General features: G+C 49.9%; 2 protein-coding genes across 5 annotated transcripts in view; one reads left to right on the forward strand and one right to left on the reverse strand.

Annotated features, from left to right (window-relative positions):
• Window positions 1-913: 913 nt before the first annotated feature.
• TMEM53 (transmembrane protein 53) lies at window positions 914-22112 on the forward strand. Of its 2 annotated transcripts, XM_047082934.1 has the most exons (3): window positions 914-1072; window positions 16933-17054; window positions 21292-22112. In XM_047082934.1, the coding sequence occupies exons 1-3, from the start codon at window positions 1012-1014 to the stop codon at window positions 21943-21945; spliced, it is 837 nt and encodes a 278-aa protein (XP_046938890.1). In that variant the 5' UTR covers window positions 914-1011; the 3' UTR covers window positions 21946-22112. The 2 variants fall into 2 exon arrangements, with proteins under 2 accessions (XP_046938890.1, XP_046938891.1); XM_047082935.1 differs by lacking the exons at window positions 914-1072; window positions 16933-17054 and adding an exon at window positions 17383-17443.
• A 2161-nt stretch (window positions 22113-24273) lies between these two features.
• RNF220 (ring finger protein 220) overlaps window positions 24274-27340 on the reverse strand; it is a 224797-nt gene continuing 221730 nt past the window's right edge. For all 3 annotated transcript variants that reach the window (XM_047082931.1, XM_047082930.1, XM_047082932.1), the window contains 3 exons: window positions 26301-26409; window positions 26079-26153; window positions 24274-25333 (listed from right to left, as the gene is read on the reverse strand). In XM_047082931.1, the coding sequence (XP_046938887.1) occupies window positions 25262-25333; window positions 26079-26153; window positions 26301-26409 (256 nt within the window). In that variant the 3' untranslated portion in view covers window positions 24274-25261. The remainder of the gene's footprint in view (window positions 25334-26078; window positions 26154-26300; window positions 26410-27340) is intronic.

The following is a 27340-nucleotide window of genomic DNA, read 5'->3' on the forward strand; positions in this document are numbered from 1 at the left end:
TATCTCCTCTGGCCAGAAGATGCTCAAGATTTCTGGCACTCACCCCTCAGTTTCCTCTCTTTGAGGAAGGAGTCTTTTGTCTTCCCTATCTCCACAGTCTTTCAAGGCCCAGCTCAAGAGACATCCCCATTGCCATAAATGTCCCTTCAATACTTTCTGAGCCCCTAAAATCCTTAGGGCCTACCCTTCTGTAGTATTTATCCCTCACACAGAATTACAGTTGGTTCATGCGTGGTTTTTTTCCCTCTCCTTTTAAGATGTATGGAAGTCAGGGCCAAAAGCTTAATCCTCCCTAGAGCCCACCTACATAACAGGTGCTCAATAAATATTTGTTAAATGCATGGATAAATGCAAGAAAACTGTACTCGCTAGCTCCTTTGTGCCCCCATGAACAGAGCATTCTCTAGAGTCTCCCCCTTAAGACACCACTCCCCTGCCTACCACTCACCCCACCAACCAGAATATGCCTGAACCCACTGGGTAGAGGATGGCCGGCACGCGTCCTAGGCCGTTTTGTACGGTTTTCTACCTCCAGCCCTCGGAGCTGCGTCTGGTAAAGGATGGTAGAGGTAGGAGATGATGTAAGTCAAAGGGCACTGCCGTCCACCTCGTAGGACAAGACACGACCGGGAAGGGAAACCTTCCCATTTCTAGAATACCGCAAATCTCCCGCAGACCCTCTTACCTACACTGGCGGGTGGGACCTCTTTCCGACTGGCGTCCCGGCTGACCAATAGCGGACCCAGATCAGGAGATCCAGCCAATGGCTGAGAAGCAGAGATAGATGGGGCGGGGCATGGTTGCTAGGGCCTACTGGTGGGGTGCGGCGAGAGGCTCCGAGAGAGACTCGGCGGTTGCTAGGACGGGAGGTCACAGAGCGCGGCTCAGGGATTGGGCAGCGACGGGAGAGGTGGGTGGTGATTGGGCGGTGCCCGAGAGGCTGCGGGTGAGGCGCGGGCGCGCAAGCGGGAGTTCCGGCGGAGGCCCGTGCTGAGTGCTGGCGCCTTCACCATGGCCTCGTCTGAGCTGGACTACACCATCGAGATCCCGGATCAGCCCTGCTGGAGCCAGGGTATGGAACGACGGTTGGGTCCAATCGTGGGGAGGTAACCGAGCGAGTCTGTGGGTCGCAAGCATAGCTGTGGCTCCTCCCCTCTCGCGGCCCCGCCCTCTCGCGACCCGCCCCCTCACGGGGTCCCGCAGGTCCTAGACTTTGTCGGGCCCACAGAGCCCCGCCCCTGTACAATCCCCGCCCCCGGAGTCGTCTCCGGGTCCGAGCCCCGCCCCTTCCCTGCGGCCTGGGCTTTGTTGAGGGATTTTTCTGTCTTTTCAGTTGGAGATCTCCGGTCTGTGCCCTCTTTTCTCTCGCAGCTGAGAGCTGCCTAGGACAGGGGTTGTCCTGATTCGTTTGTTTGGGGTCAGGCTTCCCACTTCCAGCCTCTCTTCGGTGGTTGTGGCTGGAGGACCCACCCATTATTTTCCATCCACTGTTTTCCCCGGGGGTCCTTGCAGAAGCCCGGGACACAGGACTCATCCCTCCCACTGTCCTTCACAGTGGCTAACCGAGCAGTCTCTGCTGTCAGGTAGAAGTCGGTTCAGATCCTCCCTTTAGTAGTTGGGTGACCTTTGGCAGTTTCCTCATGTACAAAACGAGGCTACCGATAGTAACCTCCCTCCCAGGGCTGTTGGTTACACAACTGAGGTAATTTGTGTAAAGGACCCAGCATAGTGTCTGGCATGAAGTAAGTATAGTGATTAGCATTACTCCTCCCTAGAGTCATATCATTAAAGAGTGGTGTGTGGGAGGCTCCACAAAATGAGTAGCCTGTAGAGCAGGCCTGGATCCTTGCAGTGAGAGTTGAATTGGGGGCCCAGAGAATGGAAAGTCTGGCCTCGATTGGGAATTTTAAGAGAGGAGGCTTGAAGTACTGAGCCCAGCATGTCTCTCCCTGCATTAGTTCACATGGCCTTTCCGCCCTCCAGTCTCACTGCCAGCAGCTCAGCCTCTTGTATGGTTACCACAGTGATCTTTCTTAATGTAGAGGTTTGCTTTTATCACTGGTCTGCCTAAAACCCTTCAGCGGCTCCTTATTGCCCTCAGGATAAATCAAGTCCAGGTTCCTTAACGTGGCATTCAGAGTCCTTCGTAGTTTATCAGCCCCTGCTTATCACTTAGATCACTGTGTCCTTCCACTGTTCAATTTAAGTTTTATGTTCTGGCAACACAAACTGCTTGTGATTCTCCACACACTTCTTGCTTCTCTGCCTTTGCTTCTGCTGTTTCCTCTGTCTGGAATGCCCTTTCCCCTCTGCTGCCCCACACCACCCCTCCCTTGTCCTTGTCCGTTTCATCATTGAAGGCTTAGCTCAGATGTTGCTCTCCTTCAGGAGAGCCTTCCCATCCCCTCCCATTGCATCTGTTTTACTTGGTTGGGGTCTAGGAGGAGAGGGCAGCCGCTAGGCTCCCACAGGACAGATGGCTCTAGACCAGATGTATTTCCTTAGAGCTGGGTATGTTGGCATAGGGCTCTTGAGCTTACAGATGTAAAAATGCTTTTGAAAGGTGTTGGCATCAGGGGGAGGTGAAGCCAGTTAATATTATTGCCCTTGGAGAGCCACCAGCCACGAGAAGGGGTAGAGCTGCCGTGGTAGGGCAGGTGTTCTCCCTCAGCCCAGGTGGGCAGCCTGCTGGTCTTGGTTCACAGTTCACTTCTACCTCCTGCTGGTTCTATGGCTTTGGCAAGTGACTGAGCCTTCCTTGGCCTCAGATTCCTCCACTGTAAAATGGGAATTGTAATAGTGTCTGCATCATGAAATTGTGAGGGTTTACAAGATAGGGACTGGGTGTGTGTGCCTGGCATGTCTGTGTGTTTCCTCTATTTGTGGCTCCCCTCACTGCTTGAGGAAGCTGGGTCCTAGGGGGCCATTTAGTACTGCGTCCTTCTACTAGCATGAGGGTGTTCTGTTGCTTCAAGACCCTTCCCTGATAGGATGCTTCCTCTCAAACATCCTGGACTGCTGTAGGTAACTGGGATTGTTAGAAAGCACTTCCCTTTCTTGAGCCACAACAGGCCTTCCTGTCATTTCTGCTTTCAGTTCAGCATTTGTTGTGTCCTGGCCACGGGTTAGTTATTGGTGCCTCAGAAGTGACTCAGGCACAGGCTCCATTCAGGGAGCTGTGGTTTGGGGGAGGAGTGAGGGTTTATAAGCAGGTGGTTTCACAATGATGTGATAACTGCAGGGCTAGAGGGTCGTGGTGGGTGCAGCACAGCAAGGTAGTCTCTCTTCCTCTGTCTTCAAGAGGTCAGCTCAGGGGTTGCTTGGGTGGCTTAATCGACTGAGCATCCGACTTTGGCTCAGGTCATGATCTCATGGTTTGTGAGTTTGAGCCCCACATCAGGCTCTCTGCTGTCGGTGCAGGGCCTGCTTCAAATCCTCTGTCCCCCTCTCTCTCTGACCCTGCCCCACTCAGGCGCTCTCTCTCTCCCTCTCTCTCTCAAAAATAAACACTTAAAAAACAAAAAAGAGGTCAGCTCATGCCTTCCTCACCTCTCTCTTCTCCTAGAGAAATACCTGTAGGGCCTTCAGCTGTCACTCCTCTGATGTGGTCCTAAGAACCTCCTCCTTCTGATGGCCCCTCTGGATTGGCTTCAGTTCATCATGCCTTTCCCTCTTAGAGTGCGTGCCCTAGAGCTGAGCTGGATTGTGGGACCGCAGAAGGAGGTCACAGCACCATGATCCCCTGAATCTGTCTGCAGAGAGCTCTTTCCAGGCCGACATGGCTTCACACAGGGATACTCTGTGGGGATCCTGGAGATTGTCTTTCTTTTGCATTTATTGTTTAATGGTGGAGAAGTGTATAGGACAGTTATATTTGGTTTCCAGAATATCTTTTCCCTGTATTTAAACATCAAAACTGCAGTGCCTGGCACTGCGGTGAGTGACAGGCGAGCAGCTGCTACTGGCATATCAGTTAGCTAGAAGGCAGCTGCACACCTGCAGTTGTTCAGAGCCCAGGCTGGGCAGCCCAGGATCCTTCTGCCGGGAATCCCACCAGCCAGTGTCTGTGGTTGCCCATGCTGGGAGGATAGTCCGCCCGGTCCTTTGCTGAAGCTGCTCCCTTGCCCTGGTGTCTCCCTGCATCCTGGTTCTCTGACCAGTGATCCCCTCCCCCTCCTAATACTCTGCTCCTATCTCATTTCCTTGGAGAAGGTTCTGTTCTCTCGTTCTCGTAGCAGGGATCCCTGTCAGTGCTTTTGACGGTTTTGCTCACTGTTGTTAGGGGCTGGCAAGGATGAGGTGCCAACTAGGCTGAATGGAGTCACTTGGCAGCTCTGTGGGCCTGAGCCAGAGATGCTCTGACATTCCAGGCCGAGGCTATGCTGCCCCTCCTCCCAGCCAGAGAATGGTCAGCCAAGTCCTGCCCCAGGGCCCCCCCTCGGCTTGCTGGGAGCACTATATTGCTCTCATGTTCAGTAAACATTTTCAGAAATGATTGGTTCACAGGGTCTGGACAAGGGCTCATCTTAGAGTACAAGGAAGGCCTTCGGAGGTCACAGAGAGGGGAAGTGACGGGTGTATTGTAAGCCTAGGCTTTACTGTGAACCTGCTAGTGTCAGCACTAGCAAAAAAAAAAAAAAAGTGGGTCCCAAAAATGGCCAATTAACCCTCAGGAAGCTTTCACTGGCCCTGGGAAACAGTCCAGAGTGGTTTTGAACACCATGGTGGGCTCCAGGCATTGAGGTGGCTTCCTGGAGAACAGTGGCCCAAGGTGACCGAAAGCTTCACAGAGCCGATGGTGAGCAAAGGGAGTGCGGAAGTAAGGGCGCTGGAGAGGCCTGAGGTGGCCTGAGCTGTCACACCAGAGAGGCCTCGGAGGCCCAGGTGAAGACTGAGTTGGGACTTGATCCTCTCCTTGCCTGCGGGCCTCCTAAAGGCATTTTTTTTTTTTTTTTGAACAGGGGAGTTTATTTACAGACATACCCTGTCTTATTTATTATTGCTTTGCTTTATTACCCTTCGCAGATGTGGGTTTTTTTTTTTTTTTTTTTTTTTTTTTTTTTTTTTTTTTTTTTTTTTTACAGATTGAAGTTTTGCGGCAACCTTGCATCAAGCAAGTCTCTGGGTTCCATTTTGCCAACAGCATTTGCTCACTTCGTGTCTGTGTTGCATTTTGGCATTTCCCATAATATTTCAAAAAATTTTTTAAACGTTTATTTATTATTGAGAGACAGAGATACAGAGTGTGAGCAGGGGAGGGACAGAGAGAGGGGGAGACACAGAATTCAAAGCAGGCTCCAGGCTCTGCACAGAGCCTGACACGGGGCTTGAACCCACACACCATGAGATCATGACCTGAGCTGAAGTCAAATGCTTAACTGACTGAGCCACCCGGGTGCCCCAATTCTCATAATATTTCAAAATTTTCATCATTATTATATATATTTTTGGTGATCTGTGATCAGTGATCTTTGATGTTACTATTGTAATTGTTTTGGGGCTCCACAGACCCCACCTATGTAAGATGAATGTTGTGTGTGTTCAACTGCTCTACTGACCACCATTCCACCTTCTCTCTCCCTCCCTTTGGGCCTCCTTATTCCCTGAGACACATTATTGAAATTAAGCCAGTTAATAACCCTATAGTGGCCTCTAAGTGTTCAAGTGAAAGGAAGAGTTACGAGACTCTCACTTTAAATCAAAAGCTAGAAATTATTAAGCTTATTAAGGAAGGACAATGTGGAAAGCTGGGATAGGCCGAACACTATGTTTGGCATAAGCCAAACAACCAAGTTATGAATGCAAAGGAAAAGTTCTTGAAGGAAATGAAACGCGCTACTCCAGTGAGCACACGAATGATAAGAAAACAGCCTTCTTGTGGATACAGAGAAAGTTTGAGTGGTCTGAATAGAAGATGAAACCAGCCACAACACTCCCTTAAGCCAAAGCCTAATCCAGAGCAAGATACTAACTCTCTTCAATTCCGTGAAGGCTGAGAGAGGTGAGAAAGCTGCAGAAGAAAAGTTTGAAGCTAGCAGAGGCAGGTTCATGAGGTTTGAGGAAAGAATCCATCCCCATAACATCAAAGTGTAAGGGGAAGCAGCAAGTACTGATGTAGAAGCCACAGCAAAGTCATCCAGAAGACTTGGCTAAGATAATTAATGAAGGTGGCTACACTAAACAACAGGTTTTCAATGTAGATGAAACAGCCTTATATTGGAAGAAGATACCATTTTGGACTCCCATAGCTGCAGAGAAGTCAGTGCCTAGCCTCAAAGCTTCCAAGGACAGGCTGACTTTTGTTGGAGGCTAAGGCGGCCGGTGACTTTAGGTTGAAGCCAATGCTCATTTACCATTCCAAAAATTCTAGGACCCTTAAGAATTATGATGAGTCTACTCTTCCTGTGCTTTGTAAATTCAACAAAGCCTGGATGACAGCACATCTGTTTACAACATGGTTTACTGATAGTCTAAGCTCACTGTAGAGACCTGCTGCTCAGAAAAAAAGATTCTTTTCAAAATATTACTGCTCATTGACAATGTACCTGGTTACCCAAGAGCTCTGATGGAGATGTACAATGAGATTGATATTGTTTTCATGACTTGATAGCACAACATCTATTCTGTAGCTCATAGATCAAGGAGTAATTTCAACTTTCACCTACCATTATTTAAGAAATGCAGTTAGTAAGTTTATAGTTGCCACAGACAGTGATTCCTCTGATGGATCTGGGCAAAGTAAATTGAAAATCTTCTAGAAAGGATTCACCATTCTAGATGCCATTAAGAATATTTGTGATTTGTGGGAAGAGGTCAAAATAGCAACATTAACAGGACTTTGGAAGAAGTTGATTCCAACCCTCATGGATGACTTTGAGGGGTTCAAGACTTCAGTGGAGGAAGTAACTGCACATGGGGTAGAAAGAGCAAGAGAACTAGAATTACAAGTGGAGCCTGAAGGTGTGACTGAATGGCTGCAATCTCACTGATAAAACCTGAACAGATGAGGAGTTGCTTGTTATGGAAGAGCAAAGAAAGTGGTTTCTTGGGATGGAATCTCCTCCTGGTGAAGATACTGTGAAGATTGTTGAAATGACAACAAAGGATTTAGGATATCACATAAACTGAGTTGGTAAAGCAGTGTCAGGGGATGAGAGGATTGGCTTCAATTCTGAAAGAAGTTCTCTTGTGGGGTAAAATGCCATCAAACAGCATTGCATGCTACAGAGAAATCTTTCGTGAAAGGAAGCATCAACAGATGCAGCAAACTTCCTTGTCTTATTTTAGGAAATTGCCACAGCCACCTCAGCCTTCGGCAACCACCACCCTGACCAGTCAGCAGCCATCAACTCTGAGGCAAGACCCTCCACCATCGAAAAGATTGTGATTCACTGAAAGCTCAGATTTCAGATGAAGGTTAGCATTTTTTAGCAATAATGTATTCTTAAAGATTTTATTTATTTTTTAAAAGTAACCTGTACCCCCAGTGTGGGGCTCGAACCCACGACCCTGAGATCAAGGGTCACATGCTCTACAACTGAGCCAGCCAGGTGCCCCAGCAATAAAGTATTTTTATTTTTATTTTATTTATTTATTTTTTTTAATTTTTTTTTAATGTTTATTTATTTTTTGGGACAGAGAGAGACAGAGCATGAATGGGGGAGGGTCAGAGAGAGGGAGACACAGAATCCGAAACAGGCTCCAGGCCCTGAGCTGTCAGCACAGAGCCCGACGCGGGGCTCGAACTCACGGACTGCGAGATCATGACCTGAGCCGAAGTCGGCCGCTCAACCAACTGAGCCACCCAGGCACCCCTTTTTTTTTTTTTTTTTAATAAAGTATTTTTAAATTAAGGTATGCACATTGTTTTTTTTTAGACATAATGTTAGTGCACACTTACTAGACTACAGTATAGTATAAACACAACTTTTGTATGGACTGAGAAACCAAAAAATTCACTTGACTCACTTAATTGTGACATTTGCTTTATTGGGGTTGTCTGGAAATGAGCCTGCAATATCTCCAAGGTATGCCTATATTTGTTGAATCATAGTGTCTTTCACACATTAATAAAAACCCTTTCTAATTTGTCTGCTCTAACCAGGTGCTGTGCTAGGCTCTGGATTTGAACTCCAGACCTGGTGGACCCTTTACAGGCTTCCCTTCTCTGAGGTCTCCAGGGTTGCTGTTGTACTTACACTGTTGACCATGTCCTGCTCACGTGCCAGGCCTGCCAGGAGCACTTCTCATGATTTTATTAATCACAACCACCTTGTTTTTTTTTGTTTTTGTTTTTTTTTTAAAAAAATTTTTTTTTTCAATGTTTATTTATTTTTGGGACAGAGAGAGACAGAGCATGAACGGGGGAGGGGCAGAGAGAGAGAGGGAGACACAGAATCGGAAACAGGCTCCAGGCTCTGAGCCATCAGCCCAGAGCCTGACGCGGAGCTCGAACTCCCGGACCGCGAGATCGTGACCTGGCTGAAGTCGGACGTTTAACCGACTGCGCCACCCAGGCGCCCCAATCACAACCACCTTGTGAAGCAGGGGGCGCTCTTACGCCGATTTACAAATGAGGAACAGAAACCTGGGGGAACTCCAGTATCTTACCCCAAGTTATCCCAGCTTTCAACTCTGGAGCTCCACTCCTGAGCTAGTGCATGCAGATTTCAGTTGCCATTAGTAAGTGTTGTTTGAATACAGTTCCATTTCTAGAAGACAATTAAGGACACACACACACAAAGAAAGAGGTGTCCAATAAAGTCTTTTTATAACAGCAAAAATTGGAAATATCATGTCCAATAATGGGAGATTGTTCACCACAAATTATGAAATATTCTACAGCCGCTCTGTAGCCACTAAAAAGAGTGGTGTAGAAAAATATAAACTGACAGGGAGAGACGTTCACAATATATTGCTAAATGGAAGAAAGCAGGTTACAAAACTGATTCCATTTTTATTAGATATTCAGTTTCTCCTTTTCTACAGTAAGCATGTGCTCCTCGTGAAGGGATAGTATCTTTGATTTATTGAACTCTTTCTTTGTGCCAGCTACCATGCTAAGCCCTCTATCATCATTATTATATTTAATCTTTGTATTATTGGCCCCATTTCACAGATAAGGAAATTGAAGTTTAGAGAACTTGCTGAAGGTCTGTTTCACAGTTTATTTGTGGCAGAGGCACAGATTTGAACGCAGATAAGGTTTTATTTTTATTTTTTTAAAGTTTTTATTTTAATTCTAGTTAGTTAACATACAGTGTTATATTAGTTTCAGGTGTACAATATAGTGATTCAGCAATTCCATACAACACCTGGTGCTCATCAGGACATGTGCCCTCCTTAATCCCCATCACCTAGTTCCCCCATCCCCCCAGCCACCTCCCCTCTGGCAACCATCGGTTAGTTCTCTATAGTTAAGAGTTTGTTTCTTGGTTTGTCTTTCTCTCTTGAATTCAGATATGATTTTATATAGTAAGTACTCTTTTTTTAAAAATTAATTATTATTATTATTTTTTTTTGGAGAGAGAGAACACATGCAAATGGGGAGGGGGCAGAGGAAGCAAGAGAGACTCTCAAGCAGGCTCTGAGCTGTCAGTGCAGAGCCCTATGTGGGCCTCGATCCCACAAACCGTGAGATCATGACTTGAGCTGAAATCAAGAGTTGGATGCTTAACTGACTGAGCCACCCAGGCACCCCTGTTAATGTGATTCTTGATCTTGGGGTCATGAGTTCGAGTCCCATGTTGGGGTACGGTTTCTTTAAAAAATATATATCAGGACTGTGAGAATTTAGAAGGTATTTCTGGGGAAGCAGAAGAAACTGAGGATCTTTTGTTCTTTGCATTTTAAAAAGAAAACAGGTTCTTTGCCTTTTGATTCTGGCTTACAGAGAAAAAGCACATATTGTGTCACAGACCCTTGTGCCTCATCAGCCTTTCCTTTGTCTTCTCCACATGCCCCTGGGATAGACACAATCTAATTTATGCTTTAATTTTATCACTTGGACTGTTGTACAATATATATATTTGTAATTCTTGTATTATTGGTGTCAGTGTTGTTTTGTTGAGTTCTAGAGGACAGGGAACCTGTGAGATTAAATTGTTTTGTGGGTGCTCAAGAAGTGCCAGGGTTGAAAAGAATACTTCTGCCTTTGCCAAGAGGCTAAAGTAACATTTTTTTAGTGGTCATTTATTTATTTTTGAGAGAGAGAGCACAAGCAGGGGAGGGACAGAGAGAGAGGGAGACACAGAATTTGAAGCAGGCCAGAGCCTGATGTGGGGCTTGAGCCCACAAACCGTGAGATCATGACCTGAGCCGAAGTTGGACACTTAACTGACTGAGCCACCCAGGGGCCCCTGGGCTAAAGTAACATTTTAACTCTCATTGCAAAAGTGATACATACTGATTTTAGAAAATGGGTAAAAAATATCAGGAAAAACCAATTGCCTCTAATCCCAGAAATAATTGCTATTAATATTTGATGTGTTTTTTCTGTTTTCTTTAAAATTTTTTTAAATATTTATTTATTTTTTGAGAGGGAGAGAGAGAGAGAGAGCGCGAGCGAGCGTGAGCTGGGGAGGGGCAGAGAGAGGAGACAAAGAATCTGAAGCAGGCTCCAGGCTCTGAGCTGTCAGCACAGAGCCTGACACAGGGCTCAAACTCCTGAACCATGAGATCATGACCTGAGCTGAAGTTGGTCACTTAACCAATTGAGCCACCCAGGCACCCCTTGATGTGTTTTTTTCTATGCATAAATATGTGTGTGTGTGTGTGTGTGTGTGTGTGTGTGTGTGTATTCTGTTGTATATGCTGCTTTTCAACTTGCTTTTTCACTTAATGTACTATTAATTAAAAAAAATTTTTTTTCAAGTAATCTCTACACCCAATGTGAGGCTCAAACTTACAACCTTAAGATCAAGAATTGCATGGTCTACTGACTGAGCCAGTCAGGCATCCCTATTACTATTAATTTTTAAAAATAATAGCATTATTGAGATATAATTCACATACCATAAAACTCACCCTTTGAAGATGTACAATTCATTGGGTTTGAGTATATTCACAGAATTGTGCAGCCATCACCACTAACTCCAGAACATTTTCATCACCTCAAAAGACACCCTATACCTATTAGTAGTCCCTCCTCATCCCCCGCTTCCTTTAGCTCCTGGCAACTACTAATTTACTTCTCTATGGATTTACCTATTCTGGACATTTCATATAAATGGAATCATACAATATATAGTCTTTCATGTCTGGCTTCTTTGACTTAGCATATATTTTCAAGGTTCATCCGTGACTTGTAGCCTGTATCAATACTTCATTGCTTTTTATGACCAAATAGTATTTCATTGTATGGATATACCAAATTATTTAATTATTTACCTTGAGAGAGAGAGAAAGAGAGAGAGGGAGAATGTGCACACGTGCATGCATATATGAGTGGGGCAGGGGCAGAGGGAGAGGGAGAGAGAATCTTAAGCAGACTCCACGCCCAGTGGGGAGCCAGACAGGGGACTTGATCTTAACAACTGTGAGATCGTGACCTGAGCTGAAATCAAGAGTCGGTTGCTTAACCGATTGAGCCACACAGGCACCCTGCAAATCCTTTGCCCATCTTAATTGGGTTGTCTTTTTATTGTTGAGTTGTAAGAGTTTTCTTGTATATGCCGGATACAAGTCCCCTATCAGATATATGATTTGCAAATATTTTCTCCCATTCTGGGGCTTTGATTTTCACTTAAGAATGTTGATTTATTATTTCTTGAGAGAGTGAGAGTGAGTAGGGGTGGGGCAGTGAGAGAGGGAGAGAGAATCCCAAGCAGGCCCTGCACTGTCAGCGCAGAGCCCGCTGTGGGGCTGAATTCATGAACTGTGAGATTATGACCTGAGCCGAAATCAAGAGTCAGATGCTTAACCGACTGGGCCACCCAAGCATCCCTTGTTATTTTCACTTCTTTGATAGTGCCCTTTGAAGTACACATGTTTTTAATTTAGATGAAGTCCCAATTTATCTATTTTTTTTCTTTTATTCCTTGTACTTTTGTACATGTCCGAGAAACCATTGCCTAGCGCAAGGCCACAAAAATTGACTCCTGTGTTTTCTATAGTTTTAGCTCCCACGTTAATGTTTCTGATTTTCTTAAGGTATTATTGAGTATTTTCATATGATTAAACACTTTTCTTTCTTAGAAGTGGAGTTGCTATGTCAAAGACCGAATGTTTTTGGGACTTTTGATACATGTTCCAAAATTGCTCTTGTCCCTGTCATTTCCCTCTGCCCTCCCACCTGGCTTCCACTGTTCTGGTTCAGGCCTCCGCCATCTCTTGCCTTGCACGTTACAGCAGGCTTCTGTCTGTTCCTAATGGGCACTGCCCATGCAATGTGATAAGTGTGGTGGCATGGTGATGACAGGTGCTGTGACAGAACAGAAGAGGGGCATCTAACCAGTCTGGTGATTTGGGGTGGAGGATGAAAAGGGGTTGAGGAAGACATCAAGGGAGACTTCCTGGAAGCAAACAGTGAGCTGACTCAGCAAGGGGAGTGGGCATTAGCAAAGCATGAACATGGAGCATCAGCATCCTGGGCTGGGGAATGAGGAGCATGTGCAAGGTCCTGGAGCGGGGTGGGACAGGGTGGCATGGTGGTCCAGAGAGAGGGACATTGACTCTGCCACTTGTTGGCTGCATGTTCTTGGGGAGGGGGACTTGCTCTTCTGTGTTTTAGTTTTCCCATCTGTAAAATGGGGACATTAGTAACTAACTCCTAGGATGACTGCAGGACCAAATGAAGCCCCATATGTTGGGGTTCTGGTTGGGGTAGCCAGTCCCTGAGGAGAAGCAGGTGGAAGAGGTCAGCATTGGATCTGTTGATGTACAGAGGGAGCTATGTGTACACGTTTGGAGCTGAGGTAATAGAGATTTGGTTAAGGCTAGGGGATTGGGGGTCACCTGGGTGGCTCAGTCAGTTGACCGTCTGACTTTGGCTCAGGTCGTGATCTCACGGTTTGTGAGTTCAAGCCCCACATCAGGCTTACCGCTGTCAGCGCCGAGCCCGCTTTGGATCCTCTGTCCCCCTTTCTCTGCCCCTTCCCTGCTTGTGTTCCCTCAAACATAAAGAACCAAATAAATAAATACAGACAGACAAACAGACTGGGGGCTTGGATTTTGTTACCCAGGGTGCCGGCTGGGATAGTGGTGACAAGCTGGTCTCTAGACCACTTGGGTTTGGATTCTAGTTTCACTGATTATTGTGTAACCCTGAGCAAGTCATTTATTATCTTTGTGGCTTAGTTTTCCATCAGTAAAATGAGAATAGTAACAGTACATTGTTCATGGGATTGTTGTAAAGATTAAATGAGTTGATAATAAAGTGCTTAGAGAGTGCTTGACATATAATGCTCTTTTCCTGTTATCATTATTGTTTTTCTTTGTGATGGGAAAGAGGGGGAGGTAGGAGCTGGAGGGAGATGTGGAATTCAGAGAGGTCTGTGATGGTTTAGGAACAAGGTGGATTTGATTGCCTCTGCAGGGTCATGGGAAGTCCTGGAGTATAAATGAGAGATGGAGCCAGTGCTTGAGTCTTGGCCCTGGGGGCAGCAGCCACGGCGGGGAGAGGGTGATACGGCCAGTGGAATGAGCATAAAAGGAACAGGGGCTTTTATAGGAGGATGGAGGAATCATGATCTGGATGTGGCAATAAATAACAATAGCCATAACAATTACTTTTATTACTCTGGAAAGGGCAATGGGTAACAAGAAGAATGCCAGCTCTTTCTCCTTGGATCCATCCTTCACTTTGCAGCCACATGTTCATTCCAGCACGTGTCTCCCGAGTGCCTGAATGGGCCAGCTACAGGGCTGGGCACTGGGGGATGTGGGGATAAACACGACACACTCAGTGCCCCCCTTCACAGAGCCTGCCAGCTAAAGGGAGAGATAGACATTATATAATTGTGCGAGTTATTAATACAGATTGGATTGTGCCACTTCCCTAATTCCAGGATCATCATTTGTTCTCTACTGCTATGGAATAAAATCCCAACTCGTGTGCATGGCTTGAAAGGCCTTGCACGATTGGGCCCCCAGACCTGCTCCAGGCAGCTCTCCCAACCACTGCTTCTCCTCACCCAGGCTTCTAGCCCTCCCACCCACCCCCCAACCCCCCAGGACTGCTTGCTGGGCCTCAGACCAACTGCAGCATCTCCAAAGCCTCATGCCCTCTCTCCACCCGGCAGCTCCTAACGGGCCTCAGGGCCAGCACAACAAATGTGTCTTCCTTCGGGAGATCTTTCCCAGTCTCCGTCACTCTCAGCCATGTTGCCAAAGCACCTTGGACCTCTCTGGGTTGTAGCGCTTGAAATAATAGAATCAGAAGGGGCAGCATGGCTCTGGTGGGAGGAGGTCAGGGTGAAGGCTCCAGTTAGGAATGGGTCACAGGAGGAGATTGTGCCGGGGGAGTGGGCATGCCTGCAGACAGGAAGGGCACCTGTGGCTCAGGGGCAGCCTCGAGGGCCTGGCTTGAGTGGAGGGGCCAGTTGCCTCCCATTAGGAGTAGTACGGAAAGGCTGGGCTCTGGCAGTAGGCAGTGTGTTCAGGGTGTCCGTATTCTGAGAGTTTCTTCATGGAAATGCCTATCTAGGGGAAGGGTCATCCCTACCTGAGTTGGTGAAGCCAAGGGAGCCTGTAAAACCTGGTGGAGCAGAATGGGGTTTCACATCCAGCTTTGGGAGAGGGCAGGTCAGAGGCCCAGGAGAGGCTGTTTGAACCTTGTCCAACTGGGAATGCACCAGTGCCACTGGTGGGGGCTGGCCTTAACTTCAGGAGGCCACCAGGGGGTGTGGCCACCAGGGGGCTGCCCTCTCTGTATTTGAGGTAAATGCCAAGGCCCTTTGCTGGTGTCTTGGTGGTGGCCTAGGAGGGGACCGCTATAGGCTGGGGGAGGGGAGCCTATGCTCAGACAGTTGCACAGAGGTAAGGGGGCCTCCCTGGGGCAGGTCTCAGACATCTAGTTCCTGGGTCTCAGAGATTCAAAGGCATATCCAAATGGGTGGCTGTTGATTGCTACCCCTGAGACTGCTGTAGCCTGAGCTTCATGGGGAGTCATCCCCAGGAAGTCCTCCCCAGATATGGCTTCTCCACCAGAAGGGCCAGGGCAGTCGAAGAGCTGCCCTGGCAGGGGGTGGGGACACCAGGCTGGGAAAGGTGGTGAGAATTTCTGGAGTGGCCCGGTGTAGGACCTTCTCCCTTATCAGAGGTCAGGCCAGCATCAGGGGAGCCTGGGAGCGCTGGCAGGCATCAGAAGGGACTGAGGCGCTGGCAGCTCCTGCTCCAGGCTGAGTTGCGACCCAGCCTGGGATCCCCATGGGGGCGGGTAGTTAATCTCTGAAGGCCAGAGTCACCACTGCTGGAGAGCAGGCACATTGAACTTTTCAATCACATTAATTTCCACAGGAAATTGTTGTCTTCCTTTTGTCCAAAGGTTAGTGATTTATATTTACCATCCTCTTAACTAGCCTTGAAATTTACTGTTGCCAGGTCACCGCTGGCATCCATAAATCTCGAGGTGGCAGCTGAGTATTGCCAAGTGGCTTGATACTTGGAAGGGCACACCCTGGCCCTTTTGGGAGGGCAGATAACTAGGAACAGACAGCCCCCGCATGAAAGTCCCCCTGACTGGGTGGGTGCTGGCTTGGCAGGGGGAATGAGATGAGGTCTGACCAACAAGGTTGCAGGGAGGCCTCTTTGAAAGCGGCCGTAGAAGAAACAGCTGGCTTTGTGCCTTAGCATATCACCGAAGGAGACATGCTTCTAGTTGTGGGTGGTGCTCGTGGCACAGGAGGTCTCAAGTGGCTTAGTTAGGATGGGGAGCAAGGGCCAAATTGCCAGCTGTGTACTTCCAGGGTGACCTTAGACCAGTAACGTAAGCACTCTGTGCCTCAGTTTCCTCATCTGCAATAATATTCCTCCTAGTGTTGTTAGGAGGGTTACATCTCAATAAATATTGGCGATTATTATTCTCTGGCAGGACAGGATGGGTGGATTGGCATGGGCCCTCAGAGTCAGTCTGCTTCACCTCCCTGTTGGTGCTGTCCTAGCCATTTCTCCTTTTAAGATCCTCTTCTTCCTGGGGCTCCTGGGTGGCTCAGTCGGTTAAATGTTTGACTCTTGATCTTAGCTCAGGTCTTGAGCTCAAGAGGTTGTGAGTTCAAGCTCCGCGTTGGGCGTGAACTGTACTTAAAAAATCCTCTTCTTCCATGTGCTCGTGAAATTAGAACAGGGCTGACAAACTTTTTCTGTAAAGGGCCAGTAAGTATTTTAGGCTTTGTGAACCACACGATCTCTGTTGCAACTACTCAGCTCTGCTGTTTTAGCAAGAAAGCAGCTACATACACTAAGTAAATGAGTATGGCTGTGTTCCAATAAAATTTTATTGTGGACAGTCAAATTTGAATTTCATAGAAGTCATATGTCACAAAATACGATTCTCTTTTTATTTTTTAAACTATTTAAAAATATAACAACAATCATTTTTAGCCTGCGGTTCATATAAAAACAGACCACGTGTCACAATTGGCCCATGACTTGTAATTTGCTGACATCTGGATTAGAAGGTGAAATTGCATGGAGAAAGTCCTCACTTACTTTTCTCACCTGGGCTATGTCTTTGAGTTACTAAAGAAAGGTGCCCTCTTGTGGGTTTTTCCAGTGACCCTGTAGTGCCTCCTAAGAGGCTTAAATGCCACTTGAGGCAGGACAGAGGAGCGAGCCCCGTGGGAATCAGAGGCCCAGGGGCTGGCAGGATGCCTAGGTCTGGCACCTGTTGGTTCCCTGCCTACAGCTAGAGTGGTGCTGGCTCCGGACTGGCCAGTCACCCTCACCCCACATGACAGCTCTGGTGCTGACAATCCCACTGTGTCTGTGTTTCAGAGAACAGCCCCAACCAAGGCGGGAAGGAGGTGGGGACACGACAGCCTTTGGTGATTCTCTTGGGCTGGGGTGGCTGCACCGACAAGAACCTTGCCAAGTACAGCGCCATCTACCACAAAAGGGTGAGTACTGCAGGCTTGAGGACACCCAGCTCATTGGGGCGCTGTCCCCTGTGGCCCCTCTGTGGGGAACTCAGCCTTGGCCGCCCTCATCCCTGGGCTGCAGTGTGGCAGGCCTGGGAATGGCACGAAGAACAGCCTGTGAGGAAGATGTTGGGGTCATGGGCATTTTGGCAGGATTATCCCTTCTTGATGCTGCTGGCTCTGTTGCCTGGTCTGTCTCCCTCAGCCCCCTGACCTGCTTCCCCTTCCTCCTCCTCAAACCCCACAGCAGCCCAGCCCTGATGTGCTCCCAGCTGTGGAGTCAGCCCAGACCTCAAGTCTGTTGTTGCCCTGATGGGCAGCAAAAGCCTGGGCCAAGTGTGCTGGGAATTTTCTCCTTTTCTGACCAGGTGAGTTTCTGTCTTAGGTTGACCATGGACCTTCACATTCCCATAGTAGAAGGGCCTCTTGGAAAAGTGATTCAGGCTGGAGGTTCTTGCTTCTTCTTAAGCTACCCCAAGAGTTGGATATAGAGCTTCTGGTAATTGGAGAGAGGCTTAGGAGGGCTGGGTTATGTTTTGGAAGCCCCTTTCACATCTTTGGCTTCTGGCCTGGCCCTGTCTTCCTCGGCCCAGACCTCCCAAAGCAGGGAGACACCAGTGTGGACAGCCCTAGGTGCCACCTGGAAGCCCTGGGCTGAGGAGTGGGGAATCTCCTGGGAGAAAGGCCAGGCAGTACCCTCTGCCCCCTGCCTCAGCCTCTCTCCACTGACCTTTGTCTGCACTGTGCATGAAGTAGATGGTGGCCCTGGAATGGGAGAAGGGTTGGGGGAAACATGTAGTTCTGAGCTTGAGGCCTTCCCCCACCAACAAGGCTGGTCCTCAGGCATTGCTGTTTATGAATGGCCTTGCTCTGTGGGTAGTTTTAGCTACTTCTGAATTCCACTCACTGGGCCAGGCTGGTTTGTCTGGCTTCTCCAGTGGACTGAGATCCCTGAGGGCAGGTGGAAGAATAGGAATAGGTGAGCGTGGCCAGAACAGAGAATGAAAGAAAGGGCAGGTGTCAAGAGACAGGCTGGGAGGGTCCTGGGGGGATTTAAGCAGAGGGGTGATGTTAGATCCCAGGGAAGGCAGTGGGGTCGAGTTGGCAAGCTGGTGGAGGGGTTGTCTGGGAAAGGAAGGGGGTCAGGACAGGATGGGTATGGAGAAAAAGATTTTCCAAACCCATACTTCTAATACTTTATTATTTAAAAGAAAAGAAAAATACTGCATCTACACACAGAGATGACCTTTATCTGCTCGTTAGTGCCCATCCTTTCAGCTTTTCTCTGTATCTGTTCTTTACCTAAACCGCATCTGTTGACTACACTATTTTGCATCTTGCCTTTTTTCAGATCATGATCCCCACCTTCCCATGTTAATCTGTTTTTATCTCTTCTAGTTCCCAGTCTGTATTCAGGTTCTTCCGCAGTCCCCAGAATGTCTTTTATAGCTGATTTGCCCAAACCAGGATCCAATCCAGGGTCACCCATGGCATCTAGTTATTTTGTTCCTTAAGGCTCTTTTATTTTTTTAAAGGTCTTATTTAATTAATTAACTTTTTTAGAGAGAGAGAGCACGAGTAGGGGAGAGGGGCAGAGGGAGGGGGAGAGAGAGAGAGAGAGAGAGAGAGAGAGAGAGAGAGAGAGAGAGAGAATCCTAAGCAGGCTCCATGCTGAGCATGGAGCACCATGTGGGGCTTGATCTCATGATCCTGGCATCATGATCTGAGCTGAAATCAAGAGCTGGACACTCAACTGACTGATCCACCCAAGCGCTCCTTATTTTACTTTTTAAGATTTTATTTTTAAGTAATTTCTACACCTACTGTGGGGCGAGTGCGTGATCCCGAAGGTGCTGGAAGGAAAGTACGATGGGCGCTAAAAGCTATCATGGGGTTTGACCATTTGGGAGAGCATGGGTGACCTTCGTGAGAGTAGTGTAGGGGAGCCAGTGGGAAGGGGTGAAGCGGAGAGGGAAGGTGTCAAAGACCGTCTAGGAAGGTGGAGAGAGAGGGTGGGATAGAGTTAGAGGGGGACACAATGAAACTGCAGAGGATTTTTTTTTTTTTTTTTTAATGAGGTTGGTTTGCTAGGAATCTAGAGAGAAGAGACTGAAAACACAGGCGAGGGAGGCAGGGACCCTCAGCAAGGCCCTGGGGCCGAGTGTGCACAGAGATGGAGAAATGCTTGGTTGGAGGGGCGGGGGGACACTGGGATCTGATGTGCAGGGACTTCTAGGAGCATCTGATTGGGGAGTTGGCAGCAGAGATGCCAGGCACCTGGGAAGCCTCGAAGTGAGGCCCAGACCCACGAGTGGGGAAGCTTGGCATGTCATGCCCTTCACGGGGGGTGGAGGTTGTGTGCGCTGTGTGTCTGCTCACAGGTGACATGCAGTTGGAGGGCACATGCCGTGCGTGTCCTCATAGATGGCGTGTTCACAGGAGTTGCTGTTTGTTTCTGCACCACCAGGTGGTTCTGCATGTGAAGCCTCCAGCAGGGGAGTGTGTGTGTGTGTGTGTGTGTGTGTGTGTATACTCTTGAAGGGAGTGCAGCAGGCAAGTGTGTCCCCGCCAGTGGTGTGGGTGCTTGTGGGTGTGTACAGCTGGCTATTGCTTTTTTGTGCACTCACAGATGGTATGGTAGGTGCACGTGAGTGAGTGGTGGGTGCCGCGTGTGTCTGCCTCTGTGGGATGGCGATGTGGGTGGGCTTTGTTTAGTCCTAGGAGTTGCACGTGTGTGGTGGTGTGATGTGGGAGTGTGTTTGCATTTGTGGGCAATGCTGTGTGTCGCATGGGGGGAAGACGTTTCACATCCCACTGGGAAGTCAGAACAGAGCACTTTGTGAAGTTTCCCAGAGCCTGAGGGGGCAGGTGGCATTGGTGACCCCCTCTGCAGAGTCTCAGGAAGGGGGCTTAGGCATGCCAGGGCCTTGGTAAGAACAGTGCCAGGAGGAGTTGGGGCAGATGTCAGATTGGAGTCAGCGGGAGGGGTGAAGTTAGGGGGCTAATGGCAGGATTATTTCAGCCGACCATTGCGTTGAGCTATAGGTCATTCAAGTACTGTGGCCGTATGATGTTCTCATGATCACTCCTACCGTTACTGATTGCTGCTACTGTTTACTTTGTGCCAGGTGCTGTTTTGGGCACTTGAGATGCATTTTGTCATTCAATCTTCATAGCCCTGTGAGATGGATGTCATCCTAGTTTACAGTTGGAAACACAGACTTGGGAAGATGAAGGAGACTTCTTTTTGCTCGTGCTGTTAAGAAGTGGTGCCAGGAATTGAACCCAGACCTGTATGACCCCAGAGCCCACCTAACAGATTCCCCTGACAAAGGGCCCTTTGTCTCTGGAACAGGACAACGAGAGGGGATTAGGACGCAGGCTCATGGCTTTGGCTGCCTTTTCTAACTGACCTAGAAGAGGATCTATCTGGAGGTTTTGAGGCATACTTGACCCAGGCGTTGCGAGGTACAGAAGCCTAAGAGTTTGGCTCAGATTTTAGAATTTGAGGAACAACAGTGTTTACTATATTTGGAATTTCAGGGCGAGTGGGAGGAGTGATTCTGGGCCTTGGAACCAGATAGATTTGGGTGCCAGGCTCCTGTGCCAGAGAGTATGGACTCTGCTCTCAAGGCCCTGCTGGAAGGTGGCAGTGGCCAGAGACTGACACGATGCGGGGTCTAGCTCACGAGTGGCCTCTGGTGGTCAAGACTGGGGCCTGCAGGCTATAGCTCCTGTGTTGGGTCTTTATGGGGTGGGGTATCGGATGGTCCTCCTTGGGCCTGGGAGCGTGGGGATAGTGCTGAGCTGAGTCACTGCAGCAAGGTGTAGCCAAGCAGTGAGGCCGTAAATATGTCAGAGTTGAGCAGATGAGGGTGTAAGGGGGAGGTTGGGAGGGAGACAGGGTGTGGGCCGGAGTGAGACTTTCTTCTGGTCAGCTTAGATATCTCCAAAGCGAGCTCCAAGCCTCACGTACCGTGCCAGGCTGAGTGGCCTTGGCCAGCATGAAGTGATTATTCCATAAATGGGCCTTGAGTGTACCTTCCACTCTGGAAGGCACCCGCATCTGTGAATGGTGAGCTGGTGCCTGGACACTGCTAGGCCTGTGGGCCTCTGGCATTTGGAGCTTCTGGACATCTCTGACCTAGCGGTACTCCCCTACCCCTACCCCTACCCCCATCCCTGAGGACCGACCAGGCCTCTCTCCTCTCCCCAGGGCTGCATCGTGATCCGATACACAGCCCCATGGCACATGGTCTTCTTCTCCGAGTCCCTGGGCATCCCTTCACTTCGTGTTTTGGCCCAGAAGCTACTTGAGCTACTCTTTGATTACGAGATTGAGAAGGAGCCCCTGCTCTTCCATGTCTTCAGCAATGCTGGTGCCATGCTGTACCGATACGTGCTGGAGCTCCTGCAGACCCATCGGCGCTTCTGCCACCTGCGTGTGGTGGGCACCATCTTTGACAGCGGTCCTGGTGATAGCAACCTGGTGGGGGCTCTGCGGGCCCTGGCAGCCATCCTGGAGCACCGGCCTGCTGTGCTGCGCCTGCTGCTCCTGGTGGCCTTCGCCCTGGTGGCAATCCTGTTCCATGTCCTGCTCGCTCCACTCACTGCCCTCTTCCACACCCACTTCTATGACAGGCTACTCGATGCAGCCTCTCGCTGGCCTGAGCTCTACCTCTACTCGCGGGCCGACGAGGTGGTCCTGGCCAGGGATGTGGAACGCATGGTGGAGGCACGCCTGGCACACCGGGTCCTGGTGCGCTCTGTGGACTTTGTGTCATCTGCACATGTCAGCCACCTCCGCGACTACCCTGCTTACTACACAAGCCTCTGTGTCAACTTCATGCGCAGCTGTGTCCACTGCTGAGCTCCTTCCCCACCCAACACCCACCCAACTTACCCCTACTCCAGAAATAAATGCCTGACACCTCCCCACAACCTATATCCACGAGTGGGGTCCTCTTCTGCTTCACCTCCCTTACAGCCCTCTGGGACTTTGTGGTCCCGCAAATAGAGAATTCCCATTGAATTTTAGCAGCCTCTACCCCAGGGACTGTGGTGGTCTGTTTATCCCAGGATCCTGGTGGGTGGGAGCGCCTGGACAGGTCTCTGTAGGAGTCTTGCAGCGGCTGTGTTTGGACAAGTGCAAGTGAGGCTGCTAATTTCTGTGGCAGTTAGGCTGTGTAGGGTTAACAAAGTGGGGAGGGTGGGATTGCTGATGAACCCCAGGGTTGATCTTTAACTTCTTGAAGGGAAGGTGAGCTTTGTGGGAGGTGCCGGAAAGGAGGGTCAGGCCGGGGCAGGGGCTATGATTTCTGCCCCAAGGCCCCAGAAGGGCAAAGTCCTGCAGCATGAAGCACCATCCGCCTAGATCCCACTTAATAGTTCACCAAGAGAGGCTTCTCTGTGCTCACTGCCGGGGAGCCTGAGCCAGATGGGGAGCTGAGGATGCAGAGGTGGCAGGCCTGCCTGGGTCCGTCATACTGCCAGGAAGCCACTGGTTCAGGAAAGCTGCAAGGTGTGTAACAGGCAGGTGGAGTGGGGAGCAGGAAGACAGTAGCGCCATACAGGAGCTGGGACAAACTCAGTAGCCCTGAAGATCAGAACCAGGGCTGGGGGCCATTTGACTAAAACAACTCCATCTTCTTGAGAGATGCACTTGGATCATCTCCAGGCAGGAGAGGGGGCTTCAGCCTTAGAGTTCTGTATCATCTCTCATTCTATAAGCCACTGCTGCACAATGCTGGCACGTAGTAGGTACTCAGTAAATATCTGTTGATTGGATGAGCTTGCTGTGGTATTCGAGGGACTTGGTGGGGCAGGAATGGGCTTTGATAATTTGACAGTGAAGGAGATGGCTGGCCAAGTTCTGGGTGGCAGCTAACCCTTGATATTCTCAGGGCTGATGGACTCTGTCTCAAGAGCTGAGCTCAATCTGCATCTGTCAGCCCTCTGGGACCTCTGGGACCTCTGGGACAGTTGCCACCAATCCCGGTGCTGTGTGGTTGCATTCCTAGCCATGGCCAACAGGTGGCAGTGCTGCCTGGGCCATGAGACCAAGCTTAAGGATCCCGTGGCAGAGTGGGCTTCGTGCCCTCGTGCAGGGTTAACGTCCCCTATTTGAGAGCATATGGCCCCTAGGGTGAGAGTAACCAGCCATCAGGGACCTGCTGAGTCCAAGACAAGGAGAGGGGAGAGTTGAGACCTGAAAGCAGCCAGCCCGATGTGAACTGGACATTATCCACCTCTCTTCCAAAAGCAGCCATTACTGGGGCCGCCCTGCTTTGGCAGGACACCTACATTCCCCGGAATCTTGGGCCCCAGGTTTCTCTTATTTAGGATACTCGATGCCATCAAGCTGGGCACGGGTCTTTGCAGGGCCTTCACTAGGCTCTAACCAAGAGGCAGGAGCTGCCAACTGGATCCTATTCTGTAGTATATGCATCGCGGGCACCCAGAGATCGGTGTCTAAGGTGGAGAATTTGGAAAGGTGGACGACGGGCCTGGTGTGTGAGAATGTATAAAGGAAAGGACTCATCTGCAGTTGTGAGCACCTGCCAGAGCCCAGGATGTGGATTACTCACTGGCAGCGGGTAGCCTTGGGGATGATTTGATAGAGTGCAATCTCCGGTGCTAGCTGGCCAGCTTCAGTTCCCTGACATGAAGGTCCACCTTGGATAACTGGGGTTTCTACGGTAGCTATTTGAGAATCTAGGGAGTAGCTATACTGGGGTGTTGGTCACTAGAAAAAAGGTCGCAGAGACCAAGATGCTTGTTCCATTTGGTCCCTGGCTCATTTCTGGGCATTAGAAAGGTATAGAGGCTTGAGGCTTGTCTTTACCCAAGCTTATAGCTGCTTCTGCTCTAGATTGGGGGATAGAGCTTGCATCCCCTCTGTACCCCCAAGCTCTGACCTCTTCTGTGATTAATGAGCTGACGATTCTGCATCGATAAGGAATTAACCTGGAGCCCCTACCCATCAATAGTCAGGAGTCCAGGTCCCCAGCTCCACCCCCACCCCTGATGGGAGTGCTTCAGGCCCCCCACCCCCAGTGGACCAACCCTGCACTGCTTCTGCTTCACAGGGACATCCAAGTCTTCTTCCCCACACTGCTGCCAGGAATTAACTCCTTAACTGCCTCTGTCCATACCACCCCATCACCTACCCCTTCCTGCACACATACACACAGGCAGCAGCTGTTTATATTGGTTTAATCCATGTCAAATGTAGTTTACAAAGGGAAAGGACAAGTACCTTTGTATAGAATATACAGACACAGCATCACACCGTGGGGCCCACGGGAGGGGCGGGGGAGACCACTTTCCCTGGGAACAGCAGTTCTAATCCCAGGAATGGTTCTTGGTAGAAGGCTGGGCAGCCAGGAGCATACTCATCCAGCCCCAATCTCAGCCCCTGCTTCAGCTCGGTTCCCATTTCCTGTGTCTCCCCTCTCCCCCAACTCCTTATAAAGAGCCCCAGGAGCTAAGACTAAGGAGAGGATCGTGTCCCTTGAGGCATGTGCCCCATGTCTGGGGGAAGAAATATACACCACTGAACACCGAGCACGTGGGAGAGGGAAGGGATACCATGGGAGAGAGAGAGGCAGGCACCCTGAGAGGTGGATGGGCCGAGCCCCCAGCCAGCCCTGAAGGGGGCACTGCTTCCAGGTGTTCTTAAAAAAAGAAGAAAATCATACAACCAAAGGGGTGAGGGTGGAGTGGGGGGCGAGGGGTTGTCCCATTTATACACAACATTGTAAACATACACAGTCTATATTACATGTGCTTCAGTCTGGTGTTTGCATGTCTGTCTGTCCGTCTGTCAGTCCGGGGGCTGTATCTCAGGAGCCTTGCCCAACTACTCCCCCTCACTCCCACCTCCTTGCCCCACCTTGGGAACAAAACCCCAAACAGGTATGGTCCTTAGTTTTGGTGGGAACCAGCAGGCAAGGCCTGGGTCTCAGCCTCCACTCTGGCTCCAGAGTCGTGCGTGCGTGTGTGTGTGTGTGTGTGTGTGTGTGTGTGTGTGTGTATGTGTGTGTGCACGCACACGAATGTGCACGTGTGTGTGCGCATGTATGTACATGGGGAACCTGTGTGCAAATATGTACAAGGGGGAGGGTCACGTCACAGAGGCGGGCAGGTGGGGCTGCTCCAGGCAAGGCCTGCTGGGGGTGGCTAGCTCACAAGTAGATTCTCCGCAGGTCTCCGGGCGCTGTGATGGTGTTGCACTGAGGGCAGAGCTTCTTGGCACCCTGCAGGGAGAACAGGGAGGGCTCTGGTTATGCACACTATGCTGCATACTTGCTCATGAGAGCACCTGGGCCCACAGCCATGTCCCCCTGCACCAGTTGTATGCTGGCACCTTGGTCCTGTCAGCCCAGGCTGGGGATGCATGGGCAGCCTCTGCAAGCAGGCAGGCATACTCCTGTGTTGGGGGGACGCCAGGATCAAACCGCCTGGCCAGCCCCGCAGCGGGAGCCCCGGTAATGAGAACAAGGCTGGGTCCAGCTGTGGCTGCCTCGGCCCTAACGAGATTACATGCGGCCTTTGATCAGGACACAGAGCCCACGTCCGGGCCTTTTATTGCTGTCTCCGGGCGACATTTTAATGGCTGCTCCCGAGCGAAGAACAGGGGCAGGAGCAGAAGGAGCTTAGTAATGGCAGGGGGAGGGGCTGAGGCCCTAGTCCTGCTTATCCACACCCAGCCTCCTCCTGACCTGGGATCACACCAATACGTGTGATACAGTGGGCCTTGGGGGTGGGCAGAGCAGGCAGTGAACCCATGGAGGGAGAGAATTTAATAAAGCTGGTGGTGGAGACAAGAATGGGGGGAGTTTGGGGGGGGGTGAACATCCTGGTTTCCCGCTGCTGTGTTTGATGCTCATGCTCTCCCCTGCCCTTGCACCTCCCTCCCCTCAAGCAGGCTCAAGCATAAGCATGGACATGTGGGTAGCACCGGAAGTAGCCACCCACTCCCCAACCCCCATGCCACCTCACCAGGGTCCGCAGCCAGCACTCCTCGCAGTGCACATGCCAACACTGGATGGACGTTAGGGGCATCGAGTAGGAGTCCTAGGGAGGAGGTGGGCAGAGAAGGGGGGGGTCACTCTGAGGCTGGTCTACCCTCTAAAGAGCTCAGATCACAGTGCAGAGGCCCTTTCCAACCCCCAGAGGGCACTGAAGCCTGACCAAAGGCATCCCAGCTTCCCTTTCTCTCACCATACAGATGAGGCATTTGTAACGGTCCCCACGGGATAGCTGCCGTTCAAGTTCCCTGACCCGAGCCTTCAGGGCCTCAAACGTGGTCACAGCTGAATCTTCGGTGATTCTGTGAAGAGGACAGCATGGTTGGGCAGGCAGCAGGCTGACATCTCTAATCTGAACCTCCAGCCCACACCGCCCTTAAATTCTAGAACTGCATATATAAATGTCTCCCGGATATCCCCGCCCCCCACCTGCCCATATCCTGTATTTGTAAACTCCATCTTCTGGAATTGAACTCCTCATCCTCCTTGTTCTTCCACCTCCATCCTGGTCAATTTCCAAACCAGATACATAGGAACCATTCTCAAACCATTGCTTCCCAGTCACCCTCGGCGCCCACAATCTGTCATCTAGCTCCTAGCATCTGTAGTCTCTCCACCGCTACCACTAGTCCAGGCCCTCATGATTTCTCCTACGATCCCTCCACTGACCTGAATGGCCCCTCTGCCTCCAGATTCCTCATTCCATTCTCCCAGCACCTAGAATTTTGCAAATTTGACTGTTTCTACTTCTAACATCTCAATGTTTCCCTCAGAATAAAGCTCTACTAAACTCCTCATAAACTGAGACCGGGGACTCCTTGGTCTAGCCCCAGCCTGCATCCTTCAGCACTGTGCCACACTTGATGCTCTATCCACACCAAACTATAAAGCCTCTCCACACGCTCCACCATTTTTCACTCCCTTGGCTTCCTGCGGCACTTTCTGCCTTCTCTGGGCCACCCTACCTCCTAACTCACCAGAAGCCTTTTCCAACCCTCCTGACAGCACCACTGCTGGTGGCTGCTCTTCTGTACTCTCTAGCACCCTGCACCGGACTCCACCACAGCAACACAACTGCAAACGTCCTTGTCTCCTGTACGAGGCGTAGTTTTCCAAGGGCAAGCTGCCCATGCCACCAATACTGACTACGAACATCAGCCCCCTGGCAGGCACGTGAGTATGAGTAAATGTTTGTTGACCGAAAAGCCAGTCTCACTCCTGGAACAGTCAGAG

This window comes from Lynx rufus, unplaced genomic scaffold (assembly GCF_022079265.1).
Source record: "Lynx rufus isolate CCGP_SWC_20201006 ecotype Redwood Valley unplaced genomic scaffold, mLynRuf1.p SCAF_2, whole genome shotgun sequence".
Lineage (NCBI taxonomy): Eukaryota > Metazoa > Chordata > Mammalia > Carnivora > Felidae > Lynx > Lynx rufus.

Coding starts and splice junctions, on each gene's coding strand:
- TMEM53 (XM_047082934.1), top strand. CDS start 1,012: ATGGCCTCGTCTGAGCTGGACTACACCATCGAGATCCCGGATCAGCCC. Junction 1,073..16,932: donor TCAGCCCTGCTGGAGCCAGG/GTATGGAACGAC, acceptor TCTGTGTTTCAG/AGAACAGCCCCAACCAAGGC. Junction 17,055..21,291: donor GCGCCATCTACCACAAAAGG/GTGAGTACTGCA, acceptor TCCTCTCCCCAG/GGCTGCATCGTGATCCGATA.